The sequence below is a fragment of the Ptychodera flava genome, chromosome 10 (assembly GCF_041260155.1).
Source record: "Ptychodera flava strain L36383 chromosome 10, AS_Pfla_20210202, whole genome shotgun sequence".
NCBI lineage: Eukaryota > Metazoa > Hemichordata > Enteropneusta > Ptychoderidae > Ptychodera > Ptychodera flava.
In genome coordinates, this window is record NC_091937.1 from 8369608 (window position 1) to 8384708 (window position 15101).

At 37.2% G+C, this 15101-nt stretch overlaps 1 protein-coding gene across 1 annotated transcript; it reads right to left on the reverse strand.

Moving 5' to 3' along the window:
- Nucleotides 1-8470: 8470 nt before the first annotated feature.
- LOC139142982 (zinc finger protein 154-like) lies at nt 8471-9271 on the reverse strand. Its single transcript, XM_070713175.1, has one exon. It carries the CDS (start codon nt 9269-9271, stop codon nt 8471-8473), a length of 801 nt encoding a protein of 266 aa, XP_070569276.1.
- Between the last annotated feature and the right edge of the window lie 5830 nt (nt 9272-15101).

Sequence of the window (15101 nt, forward strand, 5' to 3'; positions counted from 1 at the left end):
GTACCAAATAAAATATATTTTATACAAAGCATTGCCTTTTGTAAAGTGTCTAGGAAAATAATTGGTAGAATTTGAGATTAGTTTTGACTGTAACTTGCGACATAAAACTTTGGGGTATGGGGTAAGTTTTGGTCTCATTTCATGAAAACTATAGAAGATATTGCATATTGCAATATATCATTTTAAAGAAAAGTAAATTAACTTTCTAATGATACCGCATATGCCTCGTTATGTTCAAAATAAGCTCAGCAGAAGACTTACAAGAAGACAGGTTTAACAAAAACGAATGTGATTCAGTAATACTGTGATTTTGCGGTACCCTTCAAAATATGACTGTTACAGCTACAGGATCCCAATATTTTTTCTGTCAAAAGTTTATTTCAGGTTTCTAACATGTACCTGTAGCAAATAACACAAAGTTAATACACAGCATTGCCCTTTGTATTATGTCTAGGTAAATAATTGGTAGAATTTAGATTAGTTTTGACAGTAATTTGCGACATAAAACTTTGGGGTATGGGGTAAATTATGGCCCTATTTCATGAAAACTATAGAAGATATTGCATATTGCTATATACCATTTTCAAGAAGAATAAATCAATATTGCATATTGCTATATACCATTTTCAAGAAGAATAAATCACCTTTCTAATGATACCCCATAAGCCAGGTCATGTTAAACAGTAAGCTCAGCAGATGACGTACATGAAGACAGGTTTGACAAAAATCCATGTGGGTCACAAAATCGTAATTTTGCGTTACTCTTCAAAACATGACCGTGACAGCTATTCAGTCCCTATATATTGTCTGTTAAAATCCTATTTCTTATTCTAGGGATCCCAAGGCTTCTGAAAAATACAGGTTTGTTATCCTGTGAGGTTGGAGGGAGGGAAGGTGCATGTAGACGTCCCCTCTAGCCCACGGCCTAATAGATTGTTAGTAATGCTTGCTGTATAAGTAAGACAAGGAGGCATAGACAATTTTCCAAATACGTCTTATCAAAATTATTTTATAAAAAAATATTTAAAAAGTAAATTATAAAAATAGACAGTCATCAACAATCTATTTACTTAAAGGGGAAAATGGAAATATGACTATGTGTGCGCGTTTTAAAGTCTTCTTTTTAAGGCTGTGCATTAGTTCATTGCATAACAATAAAATGCCCATTCACGATATACCAATGTAGCAAAACTTGCAATTTTAGTGAGTAGAGACAATAATGCATTGTAAATACCCAATTTTGACATTTATTTTCTTCTTCAGCACATTGCAATTAGTAAATAACATCCATAAATCTGTTTGATTTGCTTCATTGGGAGGAAACAATAGTTATCGTATTTTCTTCCGGTTAAAAATACTGAATTACCAGAAAAAATCGATTTAAAGTTATCCAATTCTATGACGTCATATTTTTTTACTAAAACCTTATGCATTTTTGAAAGACCAGTATCTCAGCTTTCTAAAACTATAAGGTATATGGCATTTCAAGCCAGTTTACTTCATCAAGGAAAGAATGTTGTACCCCTACCCCTAGCTTTTGCACATCCCATACAGATACACGCAATTCAAAATTGACTCCAGAGAAGTAGTGTAGAGTTAAATATCTGATGTTAACACTTTTTTTCTTGTTAAATATGTGGAATAAATAATTTAAACACAAAAAGTTGTGAAAATTTTGCTTAATAAAAAGTAAATCACAATTGTTACATGGTATTTTGGGTAAAAAATTTCAAAATTGTCAAAAAAATTCATTTTAAAGTCGTCCTATTCTATGTACACAAATTAATTTTGCTAAAGTTGGTATTCCTCGGAAAGATCAGTATCTGAGCTTTCGAAAAATGTAAGGTTTGTGCTATTTCATGCTAGTTTACTCAATTTAGGGGAGGATATAGTACCCCCTACCCCTACCCATTTTTCGCCATTTTTTGAGGTACATACAAATAAAAAACCAGTGCAGACAGGTAGTGCATCCCAAAATATCCAATGTTAACATCTTTTTTCTAGTTCAGCAGATCCCCAAGAACAAAAAAATACCCATGTAGTAGGTTTATGGGGGCGTGCACGGTGGGCCCCTCCAGCCCACGGACTATTAGTCAAAATGGCTGCATTCTCTGTGTTAATTTGTTGGGAAAAATAAAATTGTCGATTTTCACAAAATTAGCCAGACTGATAAACGTTTGTTTACACCTTGAGCTTCAAAACGAGACCAAAACAAGGGGGTAGACCAAACAGCATTGACAAAGTATTGTAAACATTTCCCGAGAAGCATTCAAATGTAGCATTGTGTGGTCTGTCTCATTATTGGATTAGATTTTGCACTTAAAATTTGCACTTCGTAGACTATTTGCCTCCGGGTCTGAAGGATTATGGTAATTCAGTATGCGTAGATATCGGCAGTGACTTCACACAGCCTAGTAAGCTAGATAATGACGTTTACAGTGAAAAACGTGACATCGAAGGTAAAAACACATGCGCTTGAGCACAGTTCTGATGAATTGCCAGTGACGGATTTTCGAGACATTTATCATATCACGGTACGAAGCAAACACATTGTAATGTGTGAACAATGTGTTTGGTCATTTTCCAATAAAAATGGTGAGTTAAATTTGCCTTTCGTGAAATTAATACTGATTTATTAAGCATTTACACATATTAGCCAGTAACGCTACCACTGACTAATGTTATTACGGACTCAAAAGCATCGAAGAGTTCAGAATGGCAAGAGGGGGCTCGGGAGAACCCCTACGTACGACGAGCTGTAAATAAATGATATGAGCAATAGCTAATTTACGATTAATTCGTCTCGGGCTTGTTCGGTTTTGATTGGACGATAAAGATTTTATTGATTTGCAGCAGGAAGGAATCAATATCGACCGTTCTCGTGTACCTCGTCCTCGCCACAACATAACCGTGTGCAAATAATTCGTACAGATCCGTTCGTGAACGATACGATAATGACACGATACAATACGATATAATACGAAGTGAAGCGATACTATATGATATGATATGATACGATAAGAAATTCATACAGCGCCCGGTATCCATCATAATATTCACTGGCGCTTTACAGAGTCACATGGGTACTAGCTCTTTCTCAAATAGTAGTCGTTTCGTGTAGTCATCACTTATTGGTATTCCACTTGTACAACGTTGCCAACTTCAGTACTTGATGCATAACGAATAGGACTAGGCTGGGTCCATTCCACAACGTAGCAGCAGTATATGCAAAATTGTTAAGAACGATAGCCATAGAACTTGAGCCGTGTCCGTGGAATGTTGAGCGACTGTTTTGCAGAAACGCGTACTTATTGCCAGCTGATCTACCAGTCGTCTTAAATGACCTTTGGCAGATGTTTGAAATTTCCCATCTAGAAATGCTCACCTTTCTCTTTAATTATAGTGCACAGAATTTGAATATGGCTCGCAAACTTGAGTGACGTCCACTACCTCATAGAATGCTTCACAAACAGAATGATCTGTACATAATAAGAGAGCCCTTTGTACAGATATTTTAACTCACATCGAACGCACATTGCCGATGTCCAACGTGGACTCAGGAAGGGCCAAATCCCGAGATAATACTTCCGCCATTGCGAACATTGGAGTGAAGGTGTATCCGGGACATAAAGGTATTATTATACACATCAATATGATTGAAATGATATATAGTACATTTCTGGATGCAAGACTTTAATTACCATTTCATCAGCTTTTCTAAAACTACATCGGGCGATGAATGTTAAGCCGAATCGTCTAGCACATTGACACTTCTATAACGTACTGTTTTAACATTCAGCATCTCACCCTGCATATTGCATTCAAAACGTCGCCTCCTTCGAACTCTCACTATCATTTAGCGACGCATCGTTTGACTCGAACCGATGATTGAAGTTATTGATGTCAATATAGTGTGCCGACTTTCTCCATGAAAAGATTAATTCTAACTTTTGTGCGAGGCTTTCCTCCAGCGATTCACCATCCAACTACCAGCCGCCTAATACAGACCAAAACTTTTGAACTGCTCACGTTCAGCGATAATCAGAGATTAAACGCGCCCATCAACATACCAACGGTCGAGAGCATCATACAGGAACACGCTGTAACGATGTGAGGGCGCTGTCTCCCGTCCATCGTAACTCTCAAAGTTGTTAAAGGGGCAGTTCTCAATCCCTGGTTTTCGATTTTTGTCTGTGTTTTTACGATTGCTTCTAGATAAAACGATTGTTGTTAGATGAAACTGATAATTCACCCCTCTAAGGTACATTGTAAATTATTCCTGTCGGTGTATAGAGCGTTGCATGTGCTTTATGTAGACTCATGAAAGATCCGTCGCTCGAGGGCGCTCTCTACGCTCGAGAGCACCCTCCAGCGACGGACCTTTCAGTCTCGTGCGTTATGATGCTCCGCAAGAAATCAAGCTATGAATATTCATGACAATGAGTGCTTCATTTCTTTAAAATTTGCATGTCACAATCTGCTCCCCTGATGAAGTGTGCAATTATAACAGTTAACGTCTGGAATTATATTGGAAGGTACTGGGTATATTTATAACAGTATATAACGTACAATGTGATGTCCGATGGCCAACTTTAGCTCACCTCTACCAAACAGTTGAGATACTAAGAATTCCTTGTCCCGTCAATATTTGCCAATGGATCTTCGTCTATATTTTGCCTGTTAAGTCTGTATGCGTTATTGGTTACGTATCTCGTACAGTCGTCTTCGCTTGAAGGTCACAGTTCAGTTATAAAAATTGTTCAATTTCACAATCCCATAGTGAGTTTAATGCTACCTTTCACAAAATATAACTCCAGCTTTTGCTACATAAGCAATAAGGCGTTCTGTAACGGCATGATGGTTATAAGTATCGGTGCAGAATGGTGTTTCATCGCTGTGAATGCTACGATAAAAACACCTCTTTAAATAGACAAGTTAAAAAACCGCACTAGAGCAAATAAATGTACGTCGAATTTTTTGTGTAAAAATGCAAACCTGAAGATCTGTAGAAATTGTTATAAAAACGCTTGATGTGGGAAGAAAAAACCATACAACCCTTCCTCAGTATGACACACTGAGGCTAGTTTTTGCTCCATACTTAGTTTTTTCCAATTTCATCAAAACTCTGTTCTAATTTCTGGTTCTTTGACGATGTGGTATACCTTTAAAGATATAAGAACCACGGTCCGCTAAAAGGGGAGGGGTATCAAGTCAATAAATTATTTGTGCTGCTACGTCATGTGTGATGTGTGAACCTCTGGTTATGATTCAGCTGTTGCCGCAAAGGAGTAAGAGCTTTACGACGTTTGCCACGTTGATGGTAAGTATTCGCACACGGTGGCCACTTGCTTAATAATGAATCTGGTAACCATAGATGCAAATCATAGTGAAGTATATTGGTCAACAGATCGAGATGTCCAGAAGATAGTGGAGAAAACGCTAAGATGTGTACCGGTATTTGCAGTAGATGCCAGATGTATGAATGGAATTAGTTAGCTAAATTTGAAAAATATTTGGGTATGCGGATGATTATGTAAGTAAAGTTTTCTGCCAAAATTTCACGTTACCAAGATGACCTTTGACCTCAATTTCATCAATATGCCTAGAAATCAGTAACTTCAAGAGCTACAGCCTTCATATTTGGTGGGATTAGGCACCTAATGGCGTCACATACAGAACCTCATTAATTCGTGACAACACTAGCCCTCCCTCCTAGTAATTTCTGTCCAGTTCCTCATTTCACAGTTTCGCTATTTCGTCGATTACAGTTGGCCGTGGGGAATCAATGACCGTTGGCGATTTGAACTGACCGTCGATCAAACGCTTGTATAAACTATGTTTGCAGGATTAGCAAAAGTTGCCAAAAGGTTGAGATCAGTTCGTGTAATTAATGTTATAAAAATCAAACATCGTACTGGCCAAGTGTTTGACTGGGAGGAGAACTCCACTAATGCGAGAACCAGGGATTGAAAATTGCGGCTTTAAGGACTGTTAATTATATCTGTCGATGCCACGGCTTTATTGAAAATGGTGTCAGATTTATACTGGGAGTCAGAAAATTTTATTGCAGTCGTATTACAAGAAATTTCTCTGCATGAAAGGCAGCTGATGTTCCTGTAGCTTGGTTTTATTCCACAACACAATAATAAAAACTAACAAAACACAATTGGAACTAATTTGAGATATCTGAATCTTAATATTTTTCAAAGTATCTCGAAAGTGTTATGTGTTCTATAGCTGGATGTTGCAATATTACGAATTAATCATAAAAACAATTGTATAACTTAAAAGAAAAGTAGATGAGCTTACATTTACAGATGTTACCAACATTACTTCATTATCCAATTATCCCAAATCAGTTCAAGTCGTGGTCAAAACTCCCATGACGGGACATTCCAATCTAAAAAACAGCACACAAAAAGCCGAGGAGAACAAAATTTGTCCGGGGTTTACATCCTAATTAAAGTTGTTTGCTATCTCGTAAGCTGTTTGCAATATGTGATTTTATAGATAGCGAATACACGAGTATGTAGGAAAGAGGTCTGTGCTTTATACACTTCACTCATGTAGATAATCGTTAGTCTCGAACTTTGGATATTGTGCCCTAATTTTCACAGAATAAAGACCTATAAATATACTACAAGCAACAATTTAGTTCAAATTAATAAAACTAGGAACAAATTCCAATGTCCTAAAATGATTATGCTGTCAAGCAGAGAGGTTAAAAAAAGAGAAGAGTTGAGGCTACTTGCCATAAAGTAGTACCGGCCAAGCTATTGGTATCTGAAGTTGTTGACTCAGTATTATATAATGTGTGATTATATCTGATATAACTGTTTTAGATTGCATATTATCAGTGCAGAAAGAGCCCAAAAATGCACTGTTTTTGATGCAAGTGTCCCCTAATGCATTTCACAAAACAATGCAATATATTTTAACTCATTCGAAAGCTGGAATTCGGTCATGCGGTGACTTTTTATTCAATACAACAATACAACGAAGACATGTCATATGGTATCTCAATAAGAAACAAGATGGCTGTCATGTGGTCATATTTGTTCATATCACACAAAAAAATGACGTGTATATGTGTAATAATATATGGGAAGCAATACTTGTACCTAGTTTGAATGAATTTGTTTCCCGCATCTCTGGGAAATTTGCGTGAATAGTACACACAGACATCAAGACAAGAAACAAGTGGCTGTCAAACGGTCGTATTGGATTGTATCTCAAAGCAAATCATGCATATGTATGATGTAAGGAGTATTCATTGTACTTAGGTTGAATGAAATATCTTCAGGCATGTGAGAAATTTGCGTGAACTGACGTATGGACATAAAGTATAGTACACAAATGGCCATCACAGAGCCATATTGGATTGTATCACAAAACAAACCGACATGCATATCTATATGACATAAAGTGCACTCTCATTTAAAAGTTAAAATTCATCATGGCAAAAAGACAAAAAGTATTCCACTTTAGAATGCTACAGCAGTTTTCATCAATATTTCATGAAAGGGAAGACAAATACAACTGGAACAGTAATTTACGAATTTTCAAACATTGGAAAACTATTCTTTCTCAAAAAATCCTCTCCATTTTTGATAACGTTTTGTCCAAACTCCTCAGTATGATACTCAAAAATAACATTCAGTTATATTAGAAAAACATTGCCACTGGCCATAGCTAATTAATTTCACATCTACGTGGATCAAAACAATAGCTTGTTCTCCCTTGCAAATGTTCTTCACATTATTTCTTATGAGTGTAGCTCATGTGACTACACACTCTTCGTTGTAGAAATTTTATCACGATATCACGTCAAGTCTGTCATCCTTACTTATCCTTATTGGACTGATCTGTAAAGCTTGAGATTGATCTTTTTGTGTATTTGTAACAACACTCGTTACACTAATATCATTTGACACCTAATGAATGTTCCAATCCATTTCTCAGAACTTTCTGCTCTTGTAAACTTTTTTCACCGTATTATTTGCATTTTCATGTACATGGTCAGGTATATCAGTGGGTTTGATTATTGTCTCTAAAGTGCTGTTCTATGCAACTGTCCCTCACAAACTTTGCCATTAAGTAGTCTGACACTGGAATAGGTTGATCGCTCAATTCTAACTTGCCCTATTGTGGAACTGTTTCACTACATTCTTTCCAATTATGCATTCAGACACCCAGATTGATCAATCGGTGATCGCAAAGTGTCCACTTTTGTGTGAATGTGCTGCCACATTCTTCTAATTCACATTGTGTCACATGAGTGGATCGATCTGCCTTCTGAGACTGAAGTGTAGCGTAAATATTTTGTAACACTCTTTGCATTTGTATGGTCAGACAACTGTATGGATCTAGCTGTAGTTCAAACGTAATCCCTTGTGGGATTCATGTGGTCTGACACCTTAATAGATCAATTCAATTTAGGTGTCCTACGATTGCTTTTTTGTGTAATTGTTTAACCACAATGTTTGTGATCAAGTGGTCTGACAAATGCATGGATAAATCTATGCTTCTCAAAATTGCATTTTTCTGTGAAGGCTTTCCCACAATCTTTGCACTCATGTGGTCTGACACCTGAGTGGATCAACATGTGCCGCCGAAGTGAGCCCATGTGTGAGAATGTTTTTCCACACTCCTTGCAATTGTATGGTCTGATGCCTGAGTGGATCTGCCTGTGAATCCTAAGATCGCTCTTTTGTGTGAATGATTTACCACACTCTATGCATTCATATGGTCTGACAACTAAATGGGTCAATCTATGCCTCCTAAGATAGCGTTCTTCTGTGTAGGTTTTCCCACAAACTTCGCATTCATGTGGTCTGACACCGGAGTGGATCAATCTGTGTCTCCTTAAATTTGTTTTGTGTGTAAATGCTTTACCACACTCTTGGCATTGATGTGGTTTGACACCTGAGTGGATCTGCCTGTGTATCCTAAGATCCCCCTTTAGTCTGAATGCTTTACCACACTCTATGCATTCATACGGTCTGTCACCTGAGTGGATAAACGTGTGCTTCTTTAGAGCACCCTTTAATTGAAATGCTTTACCGCACTCTTTGCATTCATATGGTCTGACACCTGAATGGATAACTGTGTGCTGCTTTAGATTGCCCTTCGATGCAAATGTTTTACCACACTCTTTGCACTGATGTGGTCGGACACCTGAGTGGATCAGACTGTGTTTCCCAAGATCGCTCTTTTGTGTGAATGATTTGCCACACTCTTTGCATTCATATGGTCTGACTCCTGAATGCATCACTCTGTGATACTTTAGAGTGCCTTTTCAATTTAATGTTTTACCACATTCTTTGCATTCATATGGTCTGACACCCGAATGGATCAGCCTGTGATTTGTAAGATTGATCTTTTGTGTGAACGATTTACCACACTCTATGCATTCATGTGCTCTGACATCTAAATGGACCAATCTATGCCTTTTAAGATCGCGTTTTTCTGTGAAGGTTTTCCCACAGTCTGTGCATTCATGTGCTCTGACGTCTGAGTGGATCAGTCTGTGCTTTTTTAGATTGCCCAAGCCAGTTAATGTTTTACTAATCTTCTTGCACTTATATTGTCTTTTCAATGTGTCTGTGTGTATAACAACATCGTCATTTAGCCCACATTTTGAAATAGTAGATGATCTACTCCCTGCTCGTTGCATTGGATGATCTTTCACTTGCCTTGTTTCCCATTATCTCTTTCACATGCCTGCTTCTCATGACTGCATGCCTCTACTATCTCGATGTTACTCTCAACATTATCAGAATAGTTCTCTGACAAACAAAAGGACTCTGTGTGTACTGTAGATTGGTTGCCAACATGATCAATAACCTGCTGTTGAGTAAGGTCTTCTTTATGACTGTCTCTGTTGAATCTGCCACACTCCGCTGTAATAAGACCATACTGAATGATACTCTGTACCACTGTTGATGCTTCTGTTAATAATGAGAATGGATAGAAAAGTGCATTGTAATTACAATACCTCAAAACAAGCAACCTAGTGGCTGATATAACTTGAAAGGGGTTTTTAATAGAATTTAGATGATGGGTGTGGGCCAGCTTGTCAATCAACTGAATAACAACGAACATTGGAAATTTTTGAATGTCAGAAGCAAATTCCTGAATATGTTGTATATTTTAGGGGGTTGGGACAGTTTCCAGTCAGTGATCATTTGCGCACGTCGGTGCTGATTGCAACTGCTGGCAGTGTAAACAATTGGTATTTCACTTTGATATTTTACCCAACTATCCTTGCCAACGTTTTGTTTGATCTATAAATGCCCAAAAATACAGCAAGAATGTTTTATGATAATTCAAGAAATCTCCGTCAGGTTACTCCTATGAACCTGCTTGCAAAAGTAATCAGACAAGGGGATTCAAGGAAGATTTTTAATTTTTTGACCAAAAACACAATGTTGCAGATTTATCCACAATTTGTATGAAACAGATCTAGTTTCTTGCTCAGGACATTTATATTAAATTTCAAAGCAATCACATGGGCGGTTTCAAAGAAGATAGGTTGACCAGGAACAGAAAGCCCTCAAATACAAATATGCAATTCTCACCACAGTTTGAACAATTTCAGTGTTTGCCCTAAAAGTACAAATTCACAACAATTAGAACTAGGCAAACTAAAGTCACCAATAAGTATCCAAGTCAATTGTTAATTGACGACAGACAGACAGACAAAGCCTCTGTTCCAAGTTCCACGTTGCTGACAGTGGAGCTAAAAGGTAGCTTGAGAATAGCTAGATATTGTAAAAAATTGAAGATAATTTCTCAAAACAAATGAAAAATTTTAGCATTTTAACAGACTGGTAACTTTATTACAATGGTTAAAGTAATAAATTAAGGTAGAATGCACCTCGGGGACAGATATTTTGACTCTCAAACCTTTCAAATTTTTTCTGATCTACCATGTAAGGGGGCTCATTTTAAAGCTCTTAATGTGAGAAAAATTGTCTTTTATTAAGAGCTTTAAAATGAGGAAAATGGAAAGATAGGTGAAAAGGTATTGCTAAATGATAAATTGTATAAGGAAAGAAATCGGTGAGCGTAAATGCCACAGAGAGTACACAACCGTGATGCAAACTCACAGATTTCTTTTCAAAAATGTTTGTCTTTGTTGTGCCACTGTACTGAAAGACATCAGTTTATGTACAACTAAAAGCTTACCTTTGAAAGAAAGTGTATTCTCTTGATATTTCTGAAAAAAGGTGTTTGTAAGACTCTCAAATGATTTTCCTAGCTCATGCATTTGGTTACACTGGCTTGCAGATATACAAATTGCTGAACACTCTGGAAAAATACAAATACTTCCATTGAAAATAAGAAACTGACGCTTCATAAAATTTCACTGTATATAAATTTACAATTTATCATTTAATATTATTTATTTGTATTTGATGTTAAAGACAATGTTACCTGTGTCTAAAACTATATATTTAGGGGTTATTACACAAAGTTTGGGCGATGTGACCGCGTCGTATTCGAGTGATGTGTCCGTATTTTGACCAGTTGCGCAGCAACGAGTCAAAATACGGACACATCACGAGAATACGACGCGGTATCGCCCTAACTTCGTGTAATAACCCCTTTATCATACATGCATGCTTTGGTTATGGCTGTTTTCCTAAAGACGCTCCGAAATTAACTTGAAATCGACCTTGCTTCCTCCAGGCTGTACTCATAAAAACTTGGTTGCTAAAGAGTGATGACAACCGTATCACTTTTGATATTATTCCGCTATTGGGCCATTCCACTTAAAAGGAGGGTTTATGGAGCACTTTTAAAGCGAACAATTTAAATATTACGATGTCGACACAGGTTTTCACAATTTGAAGAAGATTTTTGTAGTTTAAAATGACGGTGGATGTAAAACATAGGCGGGAGTTTGTAAAATGGGTGTGTTTTCGTGTTTTGATACATAACCTCATCCCTACGTGAAAGTTATGAGGCCGCCAAAATCGGGTCAAAATACTCGCACTACGCCAGCGCTCGATATAATACCCGTACCAGTCAGCTTATCTCGAAGAATTATACCTGTCCCCAGACGTCAAATATGCCGAATTAACCATCTTTATAGTAAGCGGATTAGGGAAAAACATGAAGTGAGTACACTGTAAGCTGTAGTGTCGTAACTCGTTCGTGATTTTGTTGCTGTAGGAATAAACATTTCAAAGGTATTTCCGTCGTCTGCTCGTATATTTTCGTTTCTGGCTTGCCTAAATAGAACTAAATTTCCTTTAACAACCTAAGCGAAAGTTTGACTTTCCCTAGATCTTACATTGTATCTGACACCCGCACCGCACCGGTGACACCAGACACGATCATGACCTGTTAATCTCACTGACAGGTACAAATCGGAAATATTATGTGCACCTTCAACCTAGTCTGTCGCGAGTATTTTCAGTGCGGTTGGATTTTTGTGGCTCATTTACGGCTGTAAACGATGTAATTCACCGCCCAGATACTTAAGCTCATCAACAGGAAACTTGTCGCAAAACGGTTCTATCATGGTGCACTGTCAACCGATATCTTACATGTAATTTTCAGCAGCGTAGACGACATGAAAACACTGCAACGCCACGGGATCGGCCGTGCGATGTCGGCAAATGATACAAATTTTCAATACGTTTGTTTGTATGTGTTTGGTACAACTGTGCCAAAGTACTAGTGCAATGCCCATGAAGTGACTGCAAACAACAGAATTTGACCATAATCATAATGACGTTAAGTTTAGGATTGTCATTTGCCTTATTCGCTCAGCTGTTTTATATGTACATATACCAACGAAGGTCATGCATACCAGAGAAGGTGACGCGTACGCGTCGCTGTAAGTAGTTCGGTTACAGTGAAAATATAATGCATATTTTCACTAGTTAAAATATGGGTTCATATCAGTACCGTCTGAACAATAGAGGAAATGGCAATACCGGCATAGCATGTATGATATATATATATATATATATATATATATATATATATATATATATATATATATATATATGCACAGTCTCATAATGCTCTGCTTTCCTCATCGAGCACTGTAATTTTCACAAGAACATCTATATTCTTATATATATATATATATATATATATATATATACAGTATATATATATTTATTTATTTATTTATTTATTATAAAAATATATATATATATATATATATATATATATATATATATATATATATATATATATATATATATACATATATGTATATGTTATCGCACGAGAAACTGTGCGTTTACGGTTGTTATCACAACACTTTTGGTCATCAGTTTGTAAAAGTCACGAGGCCGCTGAAATCTCCATAACAAATTGCAAATTGCGGTGTGGTCAAACTGTGCGCTCTGTTATTCGTCTGTAACCGGCTCTGCCGAGTTTATAGTCTGGCTGACCCAGACTCCCTGCTGATCGACCTTCAGCTTGTTGGTTTGGGGGCGCTTTGCGCAATAAGGTTGTGGCGTCTGGCATTGCTTCACAACTTGAGGTAGCCCTTGCCACAGTGCACATGCGTCTTTATGCGTATACCACATTGGCTAAGCACCCGTGACCATCGCGGCCCCCGTGAATACCTCCTCAACGGGGAGGGTACAAAGATGGCATGCAGTTTGGCGAAGGCATCCTCGTCTCCCTTAGGGAATAGTGACCCTACACTGCATTCAATCCGTCTCAGTATACGGTATGACATCAAATACATAAATGTTCCCGGTAGTTTTCAGAGGAACACGAACGGCCTAAAAATAGATGTAAAATCGAAGGGTGTAACCTTTTTAAGCAGTTTTCCTTTTTAATGTATATTTTTTCCAATGAAAAAGCTATTGATGTAGAGACTTCTTTAAGTAATGTAAACGAGTAATTAAATGTTTTTATCTATTTTCATTTATCTGTATCTACATTGTTATTACTAAGCTTATGTTTATTATTGATTGGTTGGTTAGTTAGTTCGTTATTTAGTTTATTTTGTGTTTTTGAAACACGCACAATAATAAGAGTTCCATTCGTTTGTCAAAAAGGATAGCAAAGGTTATCGTAGTCTTTGACCCTTAAAATGTTTTCCCTTTCATAATCAGTAATTTCAAAATAATAGCATAATGTATTCCTTATTATGTCAACAATGAACGCATCAGCAAGGTAAAACAGAAGAAAGGGGTGAAACTCTCAAAGGCCGTGTCCCAGAAACCTGTATAATAAACACTTCCCAATAGTCAAAGTTAATCCGCTGATAATCTGGTGACAGCGTCCACACATTAGTAATATACCTTGCTTGCTTTGGCGCTTTAGGCAATCAACGCATCAGATAATAGACGCAACAAAATGACTAAAAACTTCGCGTAGGATTGTCAAATGACAAATACGTGACATGGGAAAGAGAAAAAGAAATCGTTACAAAACCAGTGCTAACATAAGACCAAGACACCAAAAGTTGGCAGTATAAATCTTTATTGGCAATACATATCATAGTCAAACGTATTAAAATAAAATAAATAATATCAAGGAGAAACCTGTGCTGAGACCAGGACACCTATCCCCATTCCCATCCCGGGGGACGGACATGTAAGCAATCCCCTATAGAGGACCGGAACCGGCAAAATCAGACGGGTAGATTCCGAGAAGAACAGTAGTTATTAAAACATGACGAAGAAAATTGATCCCAAACACAGTTCTACACATTTCGTCGAATCTGAGCAAATGTTACATATATTATTATTAGATGATACCAAGAGAACTGTTTACGAAATATTAAAGCAATTAAACAATCTGACTCTGTGAGGAAGTCATTGCTGTTAGACGCGAGGCGAAGGACAATCAGCCTGTGTGTTGAGATCCGCTTCATGACAACCAGAGCTAAAAATCTTCACAAGAACCAACACAAACCTTATGGATCTCAAACTTTGCCAATGCCATAGTTTGAGTACTTGCAAGCTGAATGAAATTTCAATCGATTTGGGAACCTTGAAAATATTTTGAATAGTCACAAAACTAATGCAAAATCAGATTAAAGCTGTGAGCGGCATTACTGGAACCAAAGCGTGATTGAACTTTGAAACAATTTTCGATCCAAATTGTAAGCTGAGAAT

Coding starts and splice junctions, on each gene's coding strand:
- LOC139142982 (XM_070713175.1), bottom strand. CDS start 9,271: ATGCATTCAGGAGTCAGACCATATGAATGCAAAGAGTGTGGCAAATCA.